The sequence below is a fragment of the Lepidochelys kempii genome, chromosome 4, assembly GCF_965140265.1.
Source record: "Lepidochelys kempii isolate rLepKem1 chromosome 4, rLepKem1.hap2, whole genome shotgun sequence".
NCBI classification, from domain to species: domain Eukaryota; kingdom Metazoa; phylum Chordata; order Testudines; family Cheloniidae; genus Lepidochelys; species Lepidochelys kempii.
Window position 1 is genome coordinate 139327273 of NC_133259.1, and position 25727 is coordinate 139352999.

At 49.8% G+C, this 25727-nt stretch overlaps 1 protein-coding gene across 6 annotated transcripts in view; it reads right to left on the bottom strand.

Moving 5' to 3' along the window:
* Nucleotides 1-353: 353 nt before the first annotated feature.
* SIGLEC1 (sialic acid binding Ig like lectin 1) overlaps nucleotides 354-25727 on the bottom strand; it is a 71525-nt gene continuing 46151 nt past the window's right edge. For all 6 annotated transcript variants that reach the window (XM_073343057.1, XM_073343059.1, XM_073343061.1 and 3 more), the window contains exons 8-22: nucleotides 22504-22758; nucleotides 21013-21315; nucleotides 19118-19372; nucleotides 17338-17637; nucleotides 15639-15899; nucleotides 14524-14826; nucleotides 12446-12700; nucleotides 9849-10154; nucleotides 9145-9396; nucleotides 7352-7660; nucleotides 5605-5859; nucleotides 4432-4734; nucleotides 2928-3027; nucleotides 1868-1940; nucleotides 354-754 (exon numbers count right to left, since the gene is read on the bottom strand). In XM_073343057.1, coding sequence (XP_073199158.1) covers nucleotides 725-754; nucleotides 1868-1940; nucleotides 2928-3027; nucleotides 4432-4734; nucleotides 5605-5859; nucleotides 7352-7660; nucleotides 9145-9396; nucleotides 9849-10154; nucleotides 12446-12700; nucleotides 14524-14826; nucleotides 15639-15899; nucleotides 17338-17637; nucleotides 19118-19372; nucleotides 21013-21315; nucleotides 22504-22758 — 3560 coding nt within the window. In that variant the 3' untranslated portion in view covers nucleotides 354-724. The remainder of the gene's footprint in view (nucleotides 755-1867; nucleotides 1941-2927; nucleotides 3028-4431; nucleotides 4735-5604; nucleotides 5860-7351; nucleotides 7661-9144; nucleotides 9397-9848; nucleotides 10155-12445; nucleotides 12701-14523; nucleotides 14827-15638; nucleotides 15900-17337; nucleotides 17638-19117; nucleotides 19373-21012; nucleotides 21316-22503; nucleotides 22759-25727) is intronic.

Below are 25727 nucleotides of genomic sequence, written 5' to 3' on the forward strand. Positions count from 1 at the left end.
TCTATGAATTCCCATCTTGAGCACGTACCTAGGGCATTACACAGGTATGGACTATCTCCCATACCAGTCATTAGATAAATCAGATACATGAGGGTCGAGTCTGTACTGCTGGGCACACCTCACCTGAGAGCCAAGATCCATCCGCAGCACCCCCACCCCCAGTGGTTAGATCCTGAGGGCTCCCCCAGCTTTCCCCCCAGTAAGGTTGAATAGGCTTTGAGAATGACTAGGTTTAAGAGCCTGATCCTGCATCTGTGAGGTCAAGGGGAAGCTTCCCCACTGCCTTCCCCTCACACGGGGTCGGGTCCAGAGGGGTTGTACTTCTGAACATTTGTGACACCGACAGTTTGCTCCTTCGTTTATTTTGTGACTGATTCGATGCTTGGCAGCACCCTGGGGAGGTTACTGCAAAAGTGGGGGCTTGATGGAGTCACAGGGCGCAGATGAGGGCGCTCCGGATGGCGTGGGTTTTGTGGAGGGGGAGAGGGGTGAGGATGCTAAACGGAGTTACAATGAAAACACCACCTGGGATTTTTCACAGTCCAGGCTCAGTTCTGGGTATTGACTGCGGTCCTGCATTTGACACATGCGATGTACAAGGTATGGCGAGCACCAAAAATATGCCACTGGGTGAGAACAACTTCGCTGCCCAGGTCCAGCCGGGCAGGGGGAGTCTCAGTGCGGCTGCCGTGCAGGCTGCTCCGGGCACTGCCGAGCGGCGTGGTTAGCTGTAGGTCGAGGAGGCGTCGTCAACCTGGAAAAGTTACACAATCCCGCCCCGTTGGAATTTGCTGGGAAAAACCCCAGCACCCCAAATCAGCCTGTGGGACAAGCCCCCAAGTGCACAATCCCCGGCCACACACCAGACATGGGTCTCTGTTAACTTCGGTGCCAGAAACGGACCAGGGGCCACAGACAGCGGCACCGTCTTGCTGAGCTACAATCCTGCCCCTTTGCCTATCTTTGACCCTCCTGCAGGGGTCGCTCCGCCCTTCTATTCCGAGCACTCCCTCTGCCCAGCGTCCAGCCCTGGGCCCGTCCACCCTCTGCTCTGCCAGCCCCGGGAATGGGAGTGTGAATTCCCACCCTCGCCCAGCGCTCTTCCTAGCCAGCGGGGTTAAATTATCAACATCCAGCCAGCGTCCGTCTGCAGAGCTCCATGGACGTCGGCGGGCCGGATCCCCAGCGGGTGCCGATTGGCAGAGATCCACTGACATCAGTGGGCCAGTCAATGGCCACAGCTGCCCTGAAGCCGATGGAGCTAAGTCAATTCGTACCAACTGAAGATCTCGTCCTTAAATAACTCCTGCACCCCCAGCATGGACTGCATCTTCCCCTATGTTCCAGGCACAAAGAATTCGACTCCTAGGTGCAGGGTTCATGTAGCATGGGGAAATGGGGAGACAGACCCACAGAGAAGGCTCTCCATACCTCTTCGGGGCTGGAGGGTGAGACAGAGGGTTGAAGGGGGAGGGACAGGATGGGGGAGGCTGTGGGGAGCATGCAGTTTTCATGCCCAGGCCTTTTTGATAGGTCAGCACAGGCAGGGCAGGGCGGGCTGGAAAAAATGCAACCCAGATCCCGTTTGATCCCAACACGGGCCCAGGATTTCAGCTCCTGACGCACCCCAGTGCATTAACCCCTCGTCCCTCTCCATCCCCATCAGTCCCACTGTCCTGCACTCATGTACCAGTATCTACCCCAAGGCCTGCTCTGTAGGCAACAGCAAAGCAGCCGGACCCTCTCAGTTCAGCTGGCCCCACTGTCTTTTATGCCTTTGAGCAGCTGGGGGCCTGACCTTCAGCTCTGGTGACCCCGGGCCAAACCCCAAGCATGGGAACAACCCAGCCACACCGAGGAATCACACCTGTGATTGTTCCCCTGTGCCAGTCAGTTCCATGGAGCTTTCATCTTTTAGCGGCTTCAGTAGCTTCTTTATCCTAGGCAGGAGAGGAGGCAACATATGTGTCATGGTGAGGGTGGTTAGCACTTAAGAGAAGATATTTTAGGAGCAGAAAAAGCCCGACTCGGCAGGCCCGCTGTGCCATCTGTCTGCCTACATCGCAAACCTTCACTTGGGTCATCAGCAGGATCTGAACCCAGGGCTGAAGAGCAGACCTCTGCTGCTTGAGTTAAAGGAACAATCCTGTTAGCAGTAGTAGGCTGTTTTCCTGTAGGGGACCAGCCACTAGTGAGGGGTCTGACACACACTTTTCCAGTGAGTTATTCTCATGTGCCCATCATTGTCGTGTCTGACCACCAATGCCCCCCTCCAGCAGATGCGGCTCCTGAATGCACACACTCGATACAAGAGGGGCTGCTATTCTCCAGGGCCATTCAGTCATTGGCCTCTCCACTTAGACAGCCAGTGAGGGGCCAGTTGTGATGCCAACACCTGGAACTGGCCTGAGACCTGGCAAGGCCTTGTGTACAAGGTGCTCAAAAACTCTCAAATGGCACCATCAGGGCCCAAACCAGGGACCTCCAGAGCTAACCATGGCAGTCTCTACAGTGGCTGCTACAGAGACCGGCTCTGCAGGTTGGACAGTAACAGCCTGACATCCTCTGTGGATCACGTAGAGTGGGGGACCCAACACACTGAGCAGTGGGTCATACAACTCATGTTCACCACCAGCAGGAAAAGGATTCAGTCTGTAACCCGGCCAGCAGCCTCCCAGGTGTCCCCTCAGTGGCCTACAGCAGCCTGCCTCAATTTCCCTCTTGGACTGTTCAAATAAATGTCACTTCAGGCTTTTTCCAGTCAAAACTTACCCCTTCTTGTGGGCTGGCTTTAGTAATATCAAATTAACAATAAATAAAAGTCACCCACCCCAAAACAAGCCATCCCTTCCCAGCCCCTGTGAGCCAGTCCAGTTGGACCCCCCCTAAGCTGCTTCTACAAACTACAGCAGCAAGAGCCAAGTTACCTGGGCCATAACAGGACCACTGCAACGGCCAGAACAATAACCCCCAGCGCTGCGATAAACATCCCGGCCAGGATCTTGTACAAGCGGAGGTCAGCGAGAGCTGAGGAGGAGAGAGAAGAGGAGGGTTATTCCAGCCAGTGTAAAAATCACAAACAGCTGCCCGCACAGTGATTTTCCAGACACTGCTGTGACTCAGGTCACTCCAACAGGGGCAAAACATGGGTAAGGGAAGGGGGCAGTGAGTTTTGGAAAGGTGAAGTTGCCCCCCGATGTACTGGATTTAACCTCTCCCTCGCCAGCCCCCTTCCTGGAGGGCCAGTGACTTGTGTTTGTCAGGTCTGACAATACACTCAGCGCTCAAAGCCAGGAGGCTGTGTTCTTCTACCGCAACATCTGAGTTGTTGTTTCAGTCATCGCGTTGTGGCTATTGTCTGTGCTCCATCGCCTCCCGATGGACAGGGTCCGAGCTGCATGTGTGTCCCACTGCCCCCTGCTGGGTTGGATCAGACCTCTAAGAGATCTCGGAGTCATTGTGGGGAGTTCTCCGAAAATATCTGCTCACAATGCAGCGGCCGTCAAAAAAGCGAACAGAATGTTGGGAATCATTAGGAAAGAGATAGAGAATAAGACAGCAAAAATCCTGCTGCCGCTCTATACATCCATGGTACGCCCACACCTTGACTACTGCGTGCAGATGTGGTCGCCCCATCTCAAAAAAGATACATTGGAAAAGGTACTGAGAAGGGCACCAAAAATGATTAGGGATATGGAACAGCTTCCATATGAGGAGAGATTAATAGACTGAGACTTTTCAGCTTGGAAAAGAGACAACTAAGGGGGGAGATGCTAGAGGTCTATAACTGGTTTGGAGAAAGTGAATAGGGAAGTGTTATTTACTCCTTCTCATAACACAAGAACCAGGGGTCACCCAATGAAATTAATAGACAGCAGGTTTAAGACAAACAAAAGGGAGTATTTCTTCACACAACCGGTAGAACTCGTTGCCAGAGGATGTTGTGAAGGCCAAGACTGTAACAGGGCCCCAAAAAGAACTAGATAAATTAATGGAGGACAGGTCCATCAATGGCTATTCACCAAGATGGTCAGAGATGCAACTCCATGCTCTGGCTGCCCCTCAGCCTCTGACTGCCAGATGCTGGGACTGGACAACAAGAAATGGATCACTCGCTACTTGCCCTGTTCTGTTCATTCCGTCTGGGGCACCTGGCACTGGTCACTGTCGGAAGACAGAAGACTGGGCTAGATGGGCCTTTGGTCTGACTCCGTCTGGCCGTTCTTGTGTGTGTGTTTGCACGTGTGCCTCACTGCCCCTGCTGGATGGATTCAGATCTGCTCCTCTGAGGGTCTGTGCCCCCTGCTGGGTACAACGGGACTGGATGGAGAACACGCTGTAGGGAACAATCCTATGTTGTCTGTGGGGATGGATTTGACGGGGCGTGGCAGCCCCATCCATGGCTGATAGCCCGCTAGCAGCCTGACTTACTCTGTGCACTGAAGTAGGAGGTGGCTGTCACGTTGCCTAGTGCATTGCTGGCCATGCACGTGTATTCTGCCGAATCCGCTGATGTGACATCCCAGATCTCCACTCTCAAGGTGTTGTAGGATGGAAACACACTGACCCTCTGGCTGGCTGCTGAGCGGGGGCCTCGGGTGGAAGCCACTAGTTTATCCTCTCTGTACAGGGCTAATTCAGCCTGTGGGTTGCTTTCAGCTGTGCATCGGATGAGGCCCACCCTTGCATTGCGGTTCTCCAGGAAAGCGTTCATCGATGGGTTCCTTGGAGCGTCTGCATGGAGGAGACAATGTTATTGTTAAATCAGGTGACGGGGCTTCCTCAACTGAGGTGACTGGTTAAGAGCAGCCAGTGGTGGTCTACAGTTATCGACTAGAACAGATCACAAAATAGTCTTTCCATCCCATGAGAAATTCCAAGATTTCAAAAGTTCATTTTGTCCTGATTTGAAATCTTGCAATTTTTTGCAAAAAGGAATATTTCATCGCCACTTTATGGAAAAGTTTCTTTCAGATACGATCAGAATGTTTCATTTCGACTTTCTGGTGTTGACTCTTCTATTATATTATCAAAATGAAGCATTTCAGCCTTATTGGAACAAAACATTTGGATCTTATCACAATTAAATGTTTGAATGATTCCCCCTTGAAAAATTCAATGAAATCCATACGTTCCGGTGAAATGCTTCACTGTTCTCAAATCAGCATTTTCCAATGGAAAACGGTCCCCTTGTAAATTGTTCGACTCAGTCTATTATTAACCTTCAAAGTGTATCTGAAAACAGTGCTACACAAATGCCAAGAAATCACGTTAGCCAGGCTTTTAACATCCAAAGGCTGAGGGGTGAAAGGACAAGGGAGAGAGGAGACGGGGAGACTGCAGAAGAAGGAAGAGGTTGTTTCAATCATTCTTTGGTTTGGTTCATTTAAAGGGAGGGGACGTTGGCATCTTGATTTTGGATGCTCCCATAGTTCAGAGCTGTTTGGATCTGGGGCTCTGCCTGGGGCCTGTGTCTTAATTTTACTCTCATGGAGCGCTGGGCACATCTATGGCTCTATGGAAATAACAGATAATAACAACGAGATCCCGAGTTGCCTTTATTTAGTGTGAACAAATCAAACCCCAAATCCCCCTGACACTCACAGAGCACATCCAAGCTGACCAGGGCAGAGGTGGCTCTTCCTGTCCTCCCCTCTGCCCGACAGTGATATGACCCAGTGTCGGCGCTGGATACCCTATCAAGGTGGAGCGATCTAACGGGACCGTCCTGCAGCCACTTGCTGTTCTTATACCAGGTGTAGTTGGTCTCCCCCCTGAGCCAATCGGCAACCAGGCAGGTCATGTTGACGGCAACTCCTTCGTGGATTTCCTGCGATGGTTCAATCATGATTCTGATAGCTGATGGGGAGAAGAGATCAGGAAAATCAGCCAAATGTATTCTAGTGGAGCCAGGAGAGCGCCACGTTTCATGAGACTTAGCTGCTCATCAGCAGAGCTGCTTACAATTTTTTTATCCGAACTCTTTTTCAGATTTTTTTTGACAGAATGGAAATTTTTGCAATAAAATTTCCATGTTTGCTGATTTTTTGGGGGATGTGTGTGTGTGTTAAAAATAAGGACTTTTTTTGGTCTTCAACAACTTTTGAGGTTTTGGTTTTTCAGCGAAAACCAGAAAAATTCTGCAAACAATGTCCACAAAACTGAAAAATGTTAATTTTTGTCAACATTTTCAACAGACAGTATCATCCATTTTCCAGCCAGTGCTATTGATCTCAGATTCCAGTTCCAATCTAGCCCAAGGTTAGATCCCTCGGATAGCTGTTTGGTGTGTCTTAGTCCAGATGCCTCCTCCACAAAACCCACCACCGTAATTGGTACTGATCGGACCCCTTGTTGGCCCCCTTTGAATGGGCCAAAGAAATGAACTATCTCCTCATTGCTAGAGGTGGTCCCTCCAGATGAGAGTTGGGGCACACTGGCATGGAGAAGCACGTGAGTTGGGTATATTACACTACCATTGCTTGGGCAGATAACGATAGCATCGGGGGAATGTGATTTTCAAAGCAGTCCAGGGGATTTGACACATATCTCCCAGTGACAATATTGTATGCAGTGTTTTTGTAGCCAGGTCAGTCCCAGAATATTAGAGAGACAAGGTGGGTGATGTAATGTCTTCTATTGAACCAACTTCTGTGAAGATATTACCTCACCCATCTTGTGTCAGTGACATTACTGGCAGCTACATGGCTAAGTCCTCTAGGCCAGGGGTTCTCAATCTTTTTCTTTCTGAGCCCCGCCCCCCAACATGCTATAAAACTCCACCACCCACCTGTGCCACAGTAACTGGTTCTCTAAAAGCCAGAGCCGGCATGAGGGGGTAGCAAGCAGGGCAATTGCCCGGGGCCCCACGCCACAGGAGCCCCCACGAAGCTACATTGCTCAGGCTTCAGCTTCAGCCCTGGGTGGTGGGGCTCAGGGCCCTGGACTTCAGCCCCATGCGCTGGGGCTTCGGCTTTCTGCCCTGGGCCCCAGCTAGTCTAACATTGGCCATGCTTGGAGGACCCCCTGAAACCTGCTCGCGGCCCCCCAGGGGGCCCCGGACCCCTGGTTGAGAACCACAGCCTTAGACCACTTGGCAAATCTCATTCTTAGCCTCTAGCATTGTCAGCCTAGCACCAGCTGCTAGCACTGAGCTCTACACCCAAATCTGCTGTAATGCTCAGATCGAGATTTAAATCGGAGTTTCCCCAGAGGTTCCACGGAGGTGCACAAGATCCAGATTCTGCTTTGGCCCCACCCTATGGGATCTGCATCCAAATCCCCGCATAGCCTGCAGGTGCTCCTGGGAGAGAGCACGGCATGGAAGGGTTAAAAATACACCTGCACTCACTCTCCACCCCGAAGTGCACGGATGCTGCAGCACTGCCGTAGGTGTTGTTAGCCAAGCAGATGTACTGGCCTGCGTCCTCCAGCACAACGTCCTTCATCTCTACCTTCAGGGAGTTGTGGGACACGTGAACGCTCAGCCGCTGGCTGGGTGAGCCCCGAGAACCCCAGGTGGAAGCCACAGGTGTGAGCTCAGCCCCTCTGTACAGGGCTATCTCTGACGGTGGGTGGCTGTCGACAGTGCATTGGATGATGGCCTGGCGCCCATCCTGGGTATCTAGGAAGGAGCTCAGTGAGGGCTTCCTTGGGGCGTCTGAAGGGACAAGAACACATTGTACTTGAGTTAAAAAACAAAGACAGTCACTTTCTTCTGGAAGGGGGTGGCACAGTTTGGCCAGATGGCTCTGGGGACGGGCAGGGGGTAAGGAATAGCTCTAGAAAGGAAATGGTTTTCCTGCCCTTTGAGCGTTTTTGAGATTTAAAAAATTCTCCCTGTCCCAAATCAGGATGAAAAATTGAAATCTCAACAACTTTTGCAAACCAAATATCTGACATTTGTCTTTGAACGTCGCAATCAGAATATTTTGTTTCAATAACTTTGGAGAAATTTTGTTTCAATGTTGACCTGTTCATATTTTTTTCCATGTTTTGTATCTTCAGATAACTTAAATTTCTCAATGGGAAATCAGTTTGAACCAAAAAACATTCAGAAAATGTCGAAATGGGATGCTCCGACAACTTAGAATCTCTTTTTCAAAAATGTTTGAAACGGGAACTTCATTGAAACTGACCCTTTCCTACGAGGCGTTGAGGCTGCGAGGAATCAGTGCTTTCCAATGGGAAAAAACGTTTTGTTACAAAATTCCCCATCGGTTCTAGCGTGACGCTTATAACCCTGGGCCCCTGGTCAACTCTCTGACTCGCTCAGGACTGACCAGACGTCATCGGCACTTGATGACTATCCACCGATCTGTGTGGAGTGGCCAAGAGCACCTGGCGCCGACTGCCTCCCGTTGGCAGTCACAGCAGAGAGGCCGAAGGTGGAATGGGCCACAGTGAATGAGCTTCTCCTCTCTTTCTCCTGGAGTTTGCCTTCCGGGCCAGGGCCGACACACAGGCAGACAGCAATGCGGGGAGAGCCCGCGGGGCTGTTCCCACTGTTAACAGAGAGCTAGGGCAGATGCAGTGCACTGCATTCTGATCTCAGTTACACTGGTGTAAACACAGAGTAGCTCTGCCGGATCTCTTTCTATCTTAGGTATTTTGAAGGCACTTCTCATTGGTCCCTGAATCACTGTGGGGTAGCATTGCTCCGGAGAAACTGTGTTCCTCTGGATTTACGCTGCCGCCACTGAAAGCGGGCTTTGGCCCGGTACGTTTCTATAACTGACCCCATCTGGGCCAACAGCAGGATTTGAACCAGGGTTTACAGAGCTGAAACCGCCAGTGAAAGGATTAAGCCCGCTCATTAGCGGGCAGCAATGGCAGACTTGTTAACCTCTGATGTGGAGCAGCCACTAGAGGGGGACAAAGACCTTCCCTCTCTAGTGTGGGTACTGTTTCCACTTAAGATATTTAAAGCTAAATAATGTTTCAAGAATTTGACCCATTTGGGTTGTATCCAACAGGGAACTGTCACCCTTTCCCCAGAGAAACAATGATCCCTTGTCCCTGGAGCTCATCATGGCAGGCACCCAGCAAGACTTGGTTTTGAGATTGGAGTCACCTGCACTGGGAATTCGGCTGCATGCCTCCACCTGAGAGGACATAACGTTATCTAAACTGCAGGCAACTTACATAGCACGCGCAAGGCAGTGGGCAGAGATGTCCTTCTTCCCCTGTCATTGTGAGCCGTGCAGGAGTACGAGCCAGCATCAGTGCCCGCCACACCAGGGATCATGAGGGAACTGGCAGGGCCCTCCGCCAGCCATTTGGTGTTCTTGTACCAGGTGTAAATGGTGCTCGGCTGGGCGCTGGTATCCTCACAGGTCAGTGTGATGCGGTCCCCCTCACGTGCATCGGGACCTGGTTGGATCACAACCCTCGCAGCTGTGGAAGAAACCAGAGCAAAGCTGGAATGGATACAGCTGGAGCAGCCCTTTGAAACCAATAACTAACAATCAGAGTCAGCTTGGTGGATTGTTACAGATCCCTGATCTTCTGCCCAATTCTACCCCAGGCCTGGCCTAGGTTAGAGCAGCATGGGGGCTGCTCTAACCTACACACCCGGCAATGATCCACATTCACCAGCCAGGGATAGCTGGAGCGCAGCATGTCTCAGCCATATCCACTTACCTGTCTCTACCCACCCCCTATGCTGGGGTCAGATGGCTCTGTTGCTTCTTTGCTTAGTTGCCCGCTGGCCAGGAGAATCCCCAGCAGAATAGACAGGAAGATTCCACTCTCTGGTGCAGGGGGAGAGCAGTGGGGGAGAGAATCTGCCCCGAATTCCCTTCTAAGTGACACTGGAGAGCAATGGGAGTCATGTACTCCATACTCACTCTCTATGGTGAAGTATACGGAGCTGCTGGCCTCGCCGATCGCATTGTTTGCCGAGCACACATACGTCCCTTCATCCTCCAAGGTGACGCTCTTGATCTCCAGTTTCAAGGAGTTAGGTGAGGATGAGACGCGTAACCTCTGTCCGGATGCCCCGTCACCTCGGGAGGAACCAGAAGCAACCAGCTCACCAGCTCTGCGCAGGGCCAGTTCTGACTGCGGGTTACTGTCAACAGCACAGACGATGATGGCTAGCTTCCCATCTTGAGTCTCCAGGAAGGACTTCACCCAGAGATTCCTGGGAGGATCTACAAGGAAGGAGGATTTAATTTGACCTCAGAACTTTAATGTGACCTCAGTGACTCACAAGTTATTGGGTACCTGGGTGAAATTCCCTGCCCTGTGCTATACAGGTGGTCAGACTGGATAATTGAATGGCCTCTTCTGGGGTGGAACTCTGTCAATCTGTGAACTAGAGCCAGGAAGGTTTCATGAGGGATCCATTATTAGAGCTGGCCAAACAATTTGTCACAGCTCATTTATTCAGTGAACTTTGCCTCTTTTTTCTTGAGTTACGTCGTTATTCAAAATGATTTGGCAGGGGATTTCTGTGACTGACTCTTGGCCTGTAGCTCGTTCACAAGCTGTTTGTGATGAGTGTTCAGTACAAAAATTTGAGCTGAGTTGATTGGACACATTGGTGTCACATGGTGTGTCACTGTTCCCTGATTGGATGAGTGTGACTCTAAGAATCAGGTTTTGTGGTGCGGGGGGTGGGGGTGAGATTGCAAACTCGCTTTTCATCAGTATTCTCTGGAATCAGCTACAGATTCTCCACTTTTGCCAACTTCTCTGCCGGGAACTCTTTTACACTAATACTCATGGAAAATAAACACAAACAGGGCTTGAATGTAGGCAGTGTGAACTCAGTTCAAAATTCATACCCATTGTCATGTGCCATTTTAGCAATGTTCACTCCACTTTCTTGGCTCAGCACTTGATACTCAGGATAAGAGGAGTGAGGCGGACCCCTGGATTTGTTCGCTGAGTTTTGGGGGAACCCTAAGGTTGGGTGTTAAGTAGTGCTGGTCAACAGACTCAAGGAGATCAATTTGTTTTACTCAACAAAGAGAAGCTTAAGAGGTGATTTGATCACAGTCCATACGTGCCTACATGGGGAACAAATATTTAATAATGGGCTCTTCAATCTAGCAGACAAAGGTCTAACATGATCCAAAGGCTGGAAGTTGAAGCTAGACAAATGTAGACTTGAAATAAGGCATACACTCTTAACAGTGAGAGTAATTAACCCTTGGAACAACTTAATAAGGGGCATGGTGGATTCTCCATCACTAGCAATTTTTAAATCAAGGTTGGCTGGTTTTCTAAAAGCTCGGCTCTAGGGATTATTGTGGGGCAGGTCTCTGGCCTGTGTTAGACAGGAGATCACACTGGATGATCACAGTGGCCCCTTCTGGCCTTGGAATCTATGAACCTCTGAAAAATATTTTTAACTGAAACTTTTTTTAATGAACAGAAAAACCAGAAACCAAAAATGTTTCTGTAAAATGGTTTTTTGGCTTTTGTTTTAAAAAAATGGTTTCCAATAAAAATAAATCCATTTTTGGTTTTCAAAAATCAGAAACTGTTTAATGAAACCAGGTTTTGAAAATGGACTATTTTTCCATTTCCGTTTTTTGTAAATTTTTCTTGGGGAATTTTGAAAAATGTGAAAAAATTTCAAAACTTTCTGCGAAAAATTTCACCCACCCTTAGTTTCAGGCGAGGCTGTGGCTGGTGGTAACAAGGAGGGCCGTGGGTTCTGGCTTTAGATGAGATTTGGCAAATTGTGAACTTACCTGGTTTCCAGCTGAAACTTGCTCAGGCCGAACCACTGTCCATCCCACTTCCACACCTAGACGTGACCTTGTGCAGCTGCCTTACCTCCCCACAATGTGCTCTGCCCACCCATCTCCCTGCTGCCCACACCCTCCACAGCTACCCACCTGACATCCTCTAACAGCTGACTCCTAAATTGGTGGCCAGGCTGGGAACTGGCTGGGAGCACATGCCCAGGAGCATGGGCGGATTTCCACTCTAGGGAGTCAGGATGGGACAAGGAAACCTTCCCCGACCCCCAGACTAGCCCCCACCCCTTACTTGACACAATTCCCAGACCCTTTGAACTCCCAGTTCCCAAGGGATAGCTCAATATTTTAAGGCTCAATCCAAACAAGTCTCTGGCTAATGTTTGGATGCCTCTTCTCCCATGTGTGGTTTGAATGGGCATGAACTATGGAGCATTGTTTGCTTTCTAAAGCCCAGGGGTGTGGGGGGACTACACTATGCTCCTACAAGGAGTTCCTCTAAGGACAGATCAGACCATAGGCCAACCAACTCTGGGGTCTTGACTCCAGCAGTAGACAAAGCAGGATGCTTCGGAAGAAGTGCAGCCCTCCCCTCCCCACTAATGTATCGAGGGGTCACTTATCTAGCTCCCCTTTCTGGTGCCACTGGGCTGGCGGCTTTAGGCTGGGCTGGTGGATACAGAGGCATTTTTCTCTGAACCTTGTAAAGTTCAACCATGCAAAGAACTTACAGAGGACGTTCAAAGTGCCTGGGGAAGAGCTTCTAACACTCTCCTGGGTCTTCACCGTGCAGTGGTAGGATGCAGCATCAGCCGTGGTGACCTTGGGAAACACGAGTGACCTGCCAGGGCCCTCTCTGAACCATATGTTGTTCTTATACCAGGTGTAGTGCAGCATCCCCAGGGCATCACTGTCAACTGCACAGGTCAAGTTAACAGCATCCCCCTCGTAGACATCCGGCGAAGGAGAGATCCAGACCCTTGCAGCTGGGAGGAAAGAGTGATGTGAGAAAATGTTTATATACTATGGGGATAGATAGATAGATAGATAGATAGATAGATAGATAGATAGATAGATAGATAGATAGATAGATAGATAGATAAAGGGGTATGTATGGAGATGGACAGATGGATACAACGGGTATGTAGAGGGATGGATGGATGGATACAGCGATAAGTATGGGGATGCAAGGATTAGAGAGAGAGAGAGAGAGAGAGAGAGAGAGAGAGAGAGGGAGGGGGATAAGTATGGGGAAAGATGGCTAGGCAGATACAGGGAGGTATTTAGGTGGATTGATGGATATAGGGGTATGTATGGGGATGCATGGATAGATAGGTAGATACAGGGGGTATTTAGGTGGATTGATGGATATAGGGGTATGTATGGGGATGCATGGATAGATAGGTAGATACAGGGGGTATTTAGGTGGATGAATGGATATAGGGGTATGTATGGGGATGCATGGATAGATAGGTAGATACGGGGGTATTTAGGTGGATGAATGGATATAGGGGTATGTATGGGGATGCATGGATAGATAGGTAGATACAGGGGGTATTTAGGTGGATGAATGGATATAGGGGTATGTATGGGGATGCATGGATAGATAGGTAGATACGGGGGTATTTAGGTGGATGAATGGATATAGGGGTATGTATGGGGATGCATGGATAGATAGGTAGATACGGGGGTATTTAGGTGGATGAATGGATATAGGGGTATGTATGGGGATGCATGGATAGATAGGTAGATACAGGGAGGTATTTAGGTGGATTGATGGATATAGGGGTATGTATGGGAATGCATGGATAGATAGATAGATACAGGGGGTATTTAGGTGGATGAATGGATATAGGGGTATGTATGGGGATGCATGGATAGATAGGTAGATACAGGGGGTATTTAGGTGGATGAATGGATATAGGGGTATGTATGGGGATGCATGGATAGATAGGTAGATACAGGGGGTATTTAGGTGGATGAATGGATATAGGGGTATGTATGGGGATGCATGGATAGATAGGTAGATACAGGGGGTATTTAGGTGGATGAATGGATATAGGGGTATGTATGGGGATGCATGGATAGATAGGTAGATACGGGGGTATTTAGGTGGATGAATGGATATAGGGGTATGTATGGGGATGCATGGATAGATAGGTAGATACAGGGGGTATTTAGGTGGATGAATGGATATAGGGGTATGTATGGGGATGCATGGATAGATAGGTAGATACAGGGGGTATTTAGGTGGATGAATGGATATAGGGGTATGTATGGGGATGCATGGATAGATAGGTAGATACAGGGGGTATTTAGGTGGATGAATGGATATAGGGGTATGTATGGGGATGCATGGATAGATAGGTAGATACGGGGGTATTTAGGTGGATGAATGGATATAGGGGTATGTATGGGGATGCATGGATAGATAGGTAGATACAGGGGGTATTTAGGTGGATGAATGGATATAGGGGTATGTATGGGGATGCATGGATAGATAGGTAGATACAGGGGGTATTTAGGTGGATGAATGGATATAGGGGTATGTATGGGGATGCATGGATAGATAGGTAGATACAGGGGGTATTTAGGTGGATGAATGGATATAGGGGTATGTATGGGGATGCATGGATAGATAGGTAGATACAGGGGGTATTTAGGTGGATGGTTGGATACAGGGATATGGATGGATGGATCTCTAGCTATAAGAGGTATGCAGGTGGCTGGCTGGCTGGCTACAGCAGTATGTAGGGGGATAGACAGAGGGATCCAGTTCCCATGGCATAGAGGGCAATGTCGCACTCACTCTCCGCAGTGAAGTTCAGTGAGGTGGTTGCGTTGCCGTATGTGTTACTAGCAGAACACACATACTCTCCTTCATCCTCCATTACCACAGCCTGGATCTCTACCTTCAAGCTGTTGTGTGATGAGGAGATGCTGACTCGCTGTCTGGCTGCAGGGTGGGAGCCAGTGGTGGAGGCCACAAGTTCCCCTCCTCTGAACAGAGATAACTCTGACTGTGGGTCACTATCAACAGTGCACTGGAGAATGCCCAGCTGCCCATCCAGTGTCTCCAGGAAGGAGGTCAACTGGGGCTCCCGGGGTGGATCTGTTGGGGTGAGACACTCTCATTAAGGCACAGTGGACATGCTCTTCATTTGCCATCATCTTGAGCCTTTAATGCCATGATTCCTTTTTTGATCAGCAAATCATTGTTTCTGGAGCTGTCAGCCTATTTCACCAGCACAACATTCTCTGTCAGTTGCTTGAAACCTCTATACTGGATCCCTTCTCCCCTCACAACCCTTCATCTCTTAAGTCCTTTTATCTTGTAAGTTCTCCATTGCACACACTGCCACACTATAAATAATAGAAGGAGAAGAAGGAAAGGCAGATCCACCCAGAAGAATCTGATCAGATCTCCCCATTTCCATTTGAAAATCTAAATTCAAGATTCCACCGCAAATACTTTAAAATTTGTATTTGTGGTTCGCTTCTGTTCCTAGAGTTGGTTGGGAATTTTCAATGCAATTTTTGGGGGTCAAAAAATGTTGATGAATTGAAAACGGAACTGCTTGTGAAAGAGTCGGTTTCGACAAATTTCCAGCCTTGAATAATGTTTGAAAAAAAAGATTTTAAATGCAAAATTTTTACCAAAGACGACAGGTTTCTGCGAAACGTTTTGCTTTCGATGAATCCGCATTTTCCGACGGGAAAATCTCCCGCTGGAAAATTTCCAACCAGCTCAGGGAATAGCCACCCTCTAGCAATGGCTCTGGAGAAAACCAGTGCACCCAGCCTGGGATGTAGTTAAGCAGTGATGCAGTGCAACGGTCTGCTCCACTGACATCGATGGGAGGCTGTTCACAGACCTCCATAAGAACTGGATCAGCCTCCACCTAGATAAACAATATCACTTACAAGAGACGTGTACGCTGACGGCTGGGGAGACGCTGCTGCTGGGTCCCTTGGGGCTGTGAGCCTTGCAGTGGTAAGATCCAGTATCCCCACTGGTTATGTGCGGGAAGTGGAGGGAGCTCTCCGAGCTCTCATGAAGCCGGTGGCTGTTTTTGTACCAGGTGTAGATGGCATCCTCTGGAGCATTTCCTGTCACATCACATGTCAGGGAGACACCATCCCCTTCCTGCACGTCCGTGGAGGGCGTGATTAGAACTCTGGCCGCTAGAGTACGGAGACAAGCCACAGCAAAGAGAGATGATAACAGCCTGGATCTCAAAGAGCAAGTTGAGTCCTACCTCTGTCCCCACTCTAGATGGGTCTGACATGCCAAGTCTGGATCTGAATCCAAAATACGGCGGCTGCTATTCAGGCAGTTCTGAATCAGCCTTTTATATCCAACATGGGAAACCCAGATCTGGAAATGGATCTAAAGCTGGGCTCCCAAAAAATCCAGGGGGACAGAGGTTGCATTCAGCGTGTTGGCTCATTACAGAGAGAGGCTCAAAATGCAGATTCTGGATCCAGATCCAAACTTCCCTAAAACTCAGGCTTTGGATCTGGGGTTCCGATTTTGGCCTAACCCTAATTTCCATCACCATCCGTCAAGGCCTTTTCCTCTCCTCCTTCAAGAATCCCCACCTGCCTCAGCTTACACCACTCGAGTGCACTTCACCGCTCTCCCCATGCTGGCTCAGATCTTGGCAGCAGCATTCCATTCTCACTCACTACAGAGAGTTTGCCTGAGGAAGGACTGAGCAAGGACATCAAGATCTAGGCCGGGGTTCGTAAGCTTCTTGGGGCAGGGATCTTTATCTGGCTGCCTGGGCGGGACTGTGCACGCCTCTCAGTGCGACCTCAGTAACAGAGCCCCAAATGCTCCCGTTGGTGCTTTACAATCAGGATCACCCACCACTACTATGCTGCCGCCTCTGCAGCAGAACATGGCAACTGTTTATGCAGCAGTGCTACAGGACAGGAAGTGAAGGCTACAGTGTCCAATAAACACACCACAGAGGACTTAGGCCAAATATTCATTAAAGTATCCCTGAATGCAGAGAGGGCTCTTCCTCTCCTAGGGTGATGGGCAAGTCCCACCTGAATGCTAACAGGAGTTATTCATCTAGGTCCTTAGCTAGGGGCAGCTCCCCTGCTTAACGGTTCTCAGATGCATGCTCAGCTACGTTCCTCCTCACCCCCTTCATTACAGGTCATTTCCCTGCATACCCTCTGCCCTTCCTAGCTACAGACAGAAGACCCAGGGCCAACCCCTCCCCCATCTCATGGTATTTCTAGCCGGGTGCGTAGTAGGACTCTCCATTCTCACAGTGTTTCCAACCTGGTTTTGTAGCCTGGGAAAGCTGGTCCAAGATTAGGAGAAGTAGCCAAACTTGAAGGCGTTTCTCCAGACAGACCCTATGAAACCTGTGGCCGGTCACCTGTCTCTAGTGCAGGGACCCCTGGAGGTCCTTGTCCCTATGGAACTTCATGGTGAGAGCGGGGATCGAACTCCGATCCTAATGCTCCTGAGGCCCTAGAATCAAAGTAGCATCTCACCACTCCCTAGCAGCACAGGATCTAGGACACACAGATGAGCAGTTCTGGGTGCACCCAGCAGAGGGCAGTGCTGCGCACACCCTCTAGCCATTTCCTCCGTACTCACTTTGCACACGGAAGTACAGGCGGCCGGAAGATGTGCCATACGCATTGCTAGCGGTGAAGCAATAGTTCCCTTCGTCCTCCAGCGTGATGTCCCGGATCTCTACCCTCAGGGAGTTTGGGGAGGCAGTGATGCCGATCCGCTGAGCGGCTGCAGTCCTGGAGCTGGTGGAGGCCACGAGTTCATCTCCTTTATACAGGGACAGCTGGGCCGGGGGGTTGCTGTCCACCATGCACCGGATGATGGCCAGTTTGCCCATCTCCGCCTCCAGGAACGAAGTCATTCGGGGATTCCTGGGGGCATCTGAAAAGTTGGGAGGAAAGATCATCCTCGAGTTATAAATGTCTTGAGGATTGTTTAAAGACCCCTCCTGTCCCACTTGGACCATCCTATGGTCACCTAGATCCTCACCATTGTCATCACTCTGCTGCATACCACATCCACTAGAAACCTTACAGGGACACAGCGATGGAACTCAAACTCCTCGACTGATTGAGCGAGCAGAGAATCACCATTAGCTGTAAGCAGTACAGGGGCTATGACACACAGAAGAAAAGCTCCGATTCCATCCCATAGAGAGAATCTCACACACAAAGGCACATGATCCCAGGCATGCTAAAATACACACACTCACACACATTCTAACACACACATGCTCACTTGCCTGCTAAAATACACACACATGCTCATGCGTGTTCTAACACACACACATGGTCTCACCCACACCCACACTAGCCGGTTAATTACAGACAGGCTATTTATGATCAGTTCTGCTCAGGTTTTAGCTTCTTGTGGTAACCCTTGAAAAGAATACAGCCTGGCCCCAAATCTACTCTTGCTGGCCGTTCCAGCTGGCAGGATCTGCAGCCGAAGGGGCAGTCTCTCATCAGCGGTGACCATATGGAGGGCAGAGCGGAAGCTGGTACCAATGACTGGAAGCAGGAGAATGAGTTTCTGAGGTTTTGAGACTGACATGAAGAAACCGACAGTGAGTTTTAAAAAGCCAGGCGAGCAGTTTGGATCCTGAAGCACCCAGCCTGGCTGTGCGAGGAGGGGAGGGGAAGCGACGGCCCTGCGCGTGTTAGACGACAGCACAGGGTCTGCACGCAGACTGGTCGCCGGGGTTCACTAAGTCACCTGATCTGATCGCCGCATTTCACAGGTAGCTTCTCTCTGGAACAGACGCACGTGTCACCCACTTGTACTCCGGGAGGCGCATGGTCCCCCCGGCTTCCAGTGGTTGGATCACAGGGAGGTCAGTGGGCTGGCTCCAGCCTTGAGCTAACAGGCCTGGGTATTTTAGCACAGGCAGAGGGAGCTCATGCTTCTAGAGACAGAGGTCCCTGTCTGGGGCATAATTGGGTCTTCAGCTTCCATGTGATTTGGCCACTCCTGGGGCCAGAACACCAGCCTGAGTAAGCCTGGGTTACATGTGCACAGACGTGTTGGCACACACGCGTGCTCTTGCATGTACGCAAGAGCCCAGACACACAAAAACAATGCACAGGGGTGCCCGTACACCCACACGTACCCACGCATGCACACACCCACACAATCATACACATGCACAGTGCATGGACCCACGCACCCAGATGAACACACACACCTCCACCGGCATGTATCCAAGTGCACCCTCTCATGTACACACACCTGCAACGTGCACCTGCAAGCAAAGTCAGGTGCGTTGGTTGGGACAGGACTGACTGCGCCCCTGGGGCCCGTGCGCCCGTACTCCTGTGGGAACCTGCCACTGCCCTGAAGATTCAAAGTGCCTGGAACTTACACAGCACATTCAGCGAGACCAAGGCTGAGCTTCTGCTTGTTTCATTATTCGTTGCCTTGCAGTAATAGACCCCGGCGTCTGCACTGGCCACCTGCTGGAACACCAGGGAATTCGCCAGGCCCTCGGACAGCCACTGGCCATTTCTGTACCAGCTGTAGTTAGTCATGGCCAATAAGTTGCTGCTCACTTGGCAGGTCAGGTTGACCCCCTGGCCTTCCTGCACCTCTGAGGCCGGTGTGGCAATGACCCTTGCCGCTGAGTGGGGAAGAGAGACAAACAGGATTCAGAGACTGAGCGACAGGGGAAGAGCAAAGCAACGAAAGATGTGTTTCTTTGGGTACATTATGGGGCACGACATAACTACCTGCTAGGGCTGGAGGACCAAGGAGGCAGGTGGTTGTTAAGGGCAGCCCGTGGGGGTATAAGCAGGAGCAAGGGGATGGGCTTAGCCCAAGGGGGAGTTAGTCTGTATCCTAGAATACATTTCCTGACAGTGCAATCTGTCAGGCCGTGGAATAATCCCCCAAGAGACGGGCTGGAGCCCCATTGCGTGGGACATTTAAAATTAGACTGAACAGAGCTCTAGAAAATGTTCTGGAGGGAGCAGTCCTGCCCCTGGGGGCTATGAGCGCAGAAGAGGTCTTTTCCATCACTTTAGATTCTGTGATTCGATTAGGCTGGGGAACAGGCTCTCAAGAGAAGTGGTGGTAGCCATACCAGACAATTAAAACTGGAGTAGGCAAAATCCTGGAGAATGCACAGGATGTGTGTGTGAGGTTTTCAGTGTGTGCGGGGGGTGAGGGAAGGGGGGAATACATTGGGGCAGCATACACTGGATGACCTTGTACATCTGAGTTGTATGATGCTTTGAGAGGGGGACTTTGACACAGAGCCAGATTCTGATCTCAGTTACACCAGTGTAAATGCATAATAATTCTATCACTTTCAGCGGAGTAACTCTGGATTTACATTGGTGTTCCTGAGAGCAGAATCTTGGAGTATCGCCAGCTTTGCGGGACTTTGGAAACATTTTTCAAATTTCACAATTGTCTTTTTTTTAGCAGAGAATGAATCAATCCTCTCAAATGTCACAAATGCCCTAGTTTGGCAGCCATTTTCCTACAGCTATCCCTGAGTTATATCAAATGGCCAGTGCTTGGCAAAATGTGCATGGCCTTGTGATATGTCGTATTTATCCAGTATTGTGTCTCCATGCACAGAAGCTTGGTTTTATGTAGCAAACTCGGTCAAAAGGCCCAAATTATACATTTTAGGCAGTTTCCCTCCTTCGTGATGGATTAGATGACCTCTTGAGGACTTGTCCATCCCTAGGTTTCTATGAATCTATGATATTTAATATTCAGTGGTTCCATAGGATACTGCAGAATCTCCCCTTTTCCTTGTTCCCTTTATAGATCCCATCCCACTAACTCCAATGTCATCCTAGGAAGCAATGGGGCGTCCCCTACAGGAATTAATAGGGTGGGATCAGCAGTGAATCACCCATAGATTCTAAGCCCGGAAGGGACCACTGTGATCTAGTCTGACCTCCTGCCTAGCCTTGGGAAATTGTTCCAGTGGTGAAGGACGCTCAGAGTGACCAAACAATGTGATACTTATTCAATTCCTCACAACACCCATTTCGCTAAGAATTCAATCCAGTGCCATGACAGGAGTTGGTGGGACGCGACCCGCCCCTCCAGTGAATCCCCATTGTGATCAATGGAATTGCTGGGGGGATTTTTTAATAACAGCAGAAGGATTCGTGTGAATCGTCCCTTACTGCCAACAGAGGGACCTGGTCCCCCTCCCTGCCTGCCTGGGTCTCTCTCCCACCACACGTGATTGGAAAGGCCAGTTCCCTTTGACAAGAGGAGCCCAGCTGGGGCACTCACTCTCCGCACTGAAGACCATGGAGTTGCTTGCATTGCCGTAGGCGTTCCTGGCCGAGCACACGTAGGTCCCTTCGTCCTCCAGCACCACCTCGCGGATCTCCACCTTCAGGCTGTTGTACGATGGAGTCGCACGGAGCCTCTGGCCGGCCAACGAGCGGGAGCCACTGGTGGAAGCTACCAATTCATCTCCTCTGTACAGGGCTAATTCGGACTGCGGGTCGCTCTCGGTGGTGCACTGGATGATACCCAGGTGCCCGTTCTGCGTCTCCAGCAGGGAGCTCATCTGGGGCCATCTCGGTGGGACTGCAGGGTTAAAATGTTGTTGGCCGATATGTTATCTGACATATGATTGTTTACTAGATTAGGAGAAACCTTTCAACCCCCCCTCCTCCCCAGCACTCTAACGGGTCCTTCTGCCAGGCTGTTGCTTCACTCTCCTTCTTTGCTCAGAACAGGCCTGGGCCAATAAAGGCGAGACAGGAATCTGGCCAGAATTGGAATCTGGAGCAACTGAAGGTCCCTGAGCCTCCAGCCTCACGTTGATATGACGGACCGTATGTTCTGGGGCAGAACTTTGGGCGTTTAGATGATTACAGTGGGCCAGACCCTCAGCTGGTGTCAATCCGCACAGCTCTATTTCCTTCAGTGGAGCTACTCCGACTGACACCCATTCAGGAGCTGGCCCAAGGATCTTGCATTTGTATGGAGCCTTGGATCCTGATAGAGTCCAGATATTTAAAGTCATACACAAGCTATGGGTAGGGAGCCCTTCATCCACCTCTGAAATGCACGTGCAGCTCTGGGGTGGAACGTAGCAGCTGTTTTATAGCACACAGCAAGGCTACACTCAAGTGAAGGGCAGGAAGCAAAAACAACGGCTTCCTCCTAAAACGACAGGGAGAAGAGATTGGCAGGACGAACAGCAGCTACCGCAGGCAGAGTTTGGGTCTGGCACCGGAGTTAATACTCTTATGAAGAATGCCAGTCAGGGCCGGCTTTTACTGACCATGAATGGTCAGGATACCAGTTCTACTCTATAGCTCACCTGCAAGATGACAACTCCACCAGCGCCATGCCAGTTTAGCATCCTGCTGTGCAATCTGGATTGTGGGAACTCAGCTAGAAGGTTACTGGGGCGAGGAGGCTAGCTATGTAGCAGCGGTTGCAGGACCAGCATGGCGCTGCCAGATTGATCCCATTAACCAACTTGCATCTTACTTTAATAAAGGCCCTCAGGGCCAGATTCTGCTCTCAGAGAGGCTCGTGTAAATCTGGAGTCAATCTGGTGTAAAACTGGAGTAACTCCATTGATTCAGGGATCACTTTAGTTTCACAATGGGGCAGCTGAGGGCAGAACTTGGCCTTTAGTATGTGAATTGTAGCCTCCACAAGATGTCTCCCAGCTGATCTAAGGACTAGCCAGTTCCCTAATCACAAAGAATTCCCCCTTTTGCCTTATTCCAGGGGCTGTGGAAGGGAGGTCATACTTACACAGCACCCGCAGGGTGACAGCCGGAGAGGTGCTAATACCTCTCTCATTCTGGGCCTTACACTGGAAAGTGCCCGCGTCCCCGCTGCTCGTGGCTGGGAGGACCAGGGTGTTCTCAGAGCTCTCCCTCAGCCACCTGGCGTTCTTATACCAGGTGTAGCTGGTCCCCTCCTCTGCGCTTCGGGCGGTGACGCACGTCAGGGTGACTGCGTCTCCTTCGCGCACCTCCGGGGAGGGACCGATCAACACTCTCGCCGCTGAAAGAGGGAGGGAAGGAAACACAGTAAAGCAGGGGAGTGAAATCTTCATCACCCAAGGTTTGCCCTCTGGGCCTCACATAAACTGTGTGAGCCTGAGCAGCCCCTGTCAAGTCCTGGCTGGACGCTGGCCCATGTTGCCAATCCGCTAAGGGCTGTGTGGGTCCCGTGATGTACAGGGAAATGTAACAAAGCCAGGGACACTGAAATCAAACCTCTAGTCAGCTGCTGAGTGTAGATTCAGCACCCTGCTCTTGTTTGGGTTTGCCTCTACAGCAGTATTATGGGCTTGGGAAAGGGGATAGGTTGCGGTTCTTTACTGTTTGCTGCTCTTTTTTATTGAGACCGGTTTGGGGGAGGGAGGAAGGGAGGGGAAGAATACAGGCCATTTATAAGACTGGCAGGATGGCTTTCAGCCTCTCCTACCACATTGGGATATCTGCCCCAAAGGTGGAAGGGGGGTTGAAAAAATTCTGTTGAAACTGTTTTTCAACAGAAAAATTGCTTTTTTTTTTTTTTGGCAAAACAAAATGTTCCACAAAAGAAGTCTGGTTTCTGTGTGGAAAAAATGACCTTTTTGTCAGCAAACCCTAACACCCAAAACCAGAAAAGCCTAAAGCTGAAACACTGTGGTTTGGGAATACTGCTGCAGTGCTTCATGGGAGTTGTAGTTTGGGTGCATACTGCCCCCATTCTTCTCTGTGGGCTGGGCTCCCTAATCAAACTACATTTGCCATGAAGCACTGCACCAGGAAGTCCCTTGATGCACCTGTGGTGGCTTAACAAGAAGGAAACCATGGTGCATAATGGGAATTGTGGTTTGGACAGGGATTCTGGACTATAGAGGAGAAAGGGAACATGAGGACCCTAAACTACAATTCCCATGAAGTACCATCACTGCATTTCCAAATTGAAAGATTTTTGGTTTTCAGTTGAAATTTTGCAGTCAAAAATTTTGGGTTTTCAATTTTTTTGCTAAGAAGTCTAAACATTTTGGTGAAAACTCAAAATTTACAACAGGAAAAAAACCCTGTAAAACATTTTCTGATTAGCTCTATTAGGAATGCTCCTCCAATCAAAGAAACAGTTTCCTTCCAGAGAAAGCTTAAAAGAAAAGAGTCCTCTTAAAGATACACCAGGCCCCTATGAAACTTCTCAGCTCAGCAATACAAAAACTCTAGCACTGGAACAACACGCTCTCTTCATCTGTGCCTCGCTAGAATCTGAGTGTCGGCATTATTAATCAGCTGTAGCTTCTTCAAGGCACAATCTGGAAGACTGGAGAAAAGTGAGTTGGAATCATCAGTCTCTGAGCTGTCTATAGTTACAGCTGGTCAAAAAATTTTAATCAAAAGATTTTTCTCACTTCAAAAATGGGATTTGTCAAAAAGGATTTGTTCTTGTTGCTGTGGGAAAATGTCACGTTCAATGAAATTTTTCAGGCAGAAATTTCTAACTGAAACTAAATTTTTCAATTTGTTCTCATTGAAATTTTTGTTTCATTTTGGTTTTCAAAAATCTAAAAATTACTTAAATTTTGAAACTAAAGATTTTTGGTTTTTCTCCTGTCTCATCTTTCCCTCATCATTTCTCATCATTCCCCTCTCACCAAATCCAACCGGATGAGCAAACTGGAGAGGTTGTTTCTCCCCACCCCTCCACTTTACTCTTCTTTTTTCCCTTTTGCCGCTCTTTAACTGGTCTGAAATGGGAAAAGATCTGAAAAGTCACTGAGTGGAAAAAGGAAAAACAAGGAAAAGAAAAGGTATGGAGGGGGAACCCGTTGGACATTATCCACATGATTTCACTGGCTAGCCAAAAGGGGGCCAAAAAAGGAAGAGAGATGAAATATTTTGAAAAAATATTTAATGAAAATTTCTAAAAAAATTTTAAAAATGGTTCCAATTTTGGCAACAATTCTGAAACTTGAAAATGTTCAGTGAAATTGTTCTGTTTTGTCAGCCAGCTCCGCCTATATCAGGACGTTAAATAGCATCTCGATAGCTTCCTTATTGAGTGTAGGTCTGTGATTGGGTGTAACAGGATCCTGAGCGCATCCGAGGCCCCTGGATGATTTCAGGAGGGGTGTCAGGTGTAACTGGTTATCCAGCCCAGCTGGGAGGAGACAGATGCTCATAAAGGAAGAAGCAGAGGGCAGAAGAAGGGAGGAGACCCGGGTGAGAGATAGCTGAGTGTTTCCTTGGGCTAAAGGATGAGAGAAGCCTGGGAGCCAGAATCAGAGGGCCCAGAGCCAGGAGGAAACCTGGAGGCCGGGGGCAGTGAAGCTGGGGCCAGAGGCACATTGTCCCTAGAGGCAGTTGGGTGTTTCCTCTCTCTGGGAAGGCAAACTGAAGAAAGCCGCAGGAACAGAATTAATCCCAGTGGCAGGGAAAGGCAGTCCTGAGGGGTCAGTGTTCCAGCAGAAAAAGAAGGCCATGGGAGGACCAAGGGGGACGCCTGGGGACCAGCAGAGAGGCTGTGGTTAGTGCAGGCTGCAGGGAAGGAGATTGGACCAGGGTTCCCCTCCCAGGCCTGAGGAAGGGGCGTACATGCTTCATGTCAGGACTGTTGAGTTCAGGATGGGGCTGAAGACAGAGCCTCAAGGAGAAGCTGAGCAATAGCACCCGAGGGGGCCGAGGAATCTTGTGTTGGGACAATTTGGAACATTTCGTTGTACGTTTGTTACCCCAGCAGGGGAGAGACATTCAAGCAAGCTGGCCAGAGGATGGAGTCACGAGAAGAGGCAGACCACTGCTGTTGGCTGGGGTGGGGGGGAGGCACGGATAGGTGAGGAGAGCCAGACAGGAGGGGGTGCCCCAGCAATCAGCAGACCTTTCTGTAAGGTCTTAATCTAAGGATGGTGCAGGCATGGCACAATGAACAGATGTGAAATGCTCCTCCAAGGGAGAGGGGAGAGAGACCACATTGGCCAGGGTTTCCACTGTGAAGGTGGCAGAAGAATGGGGTAT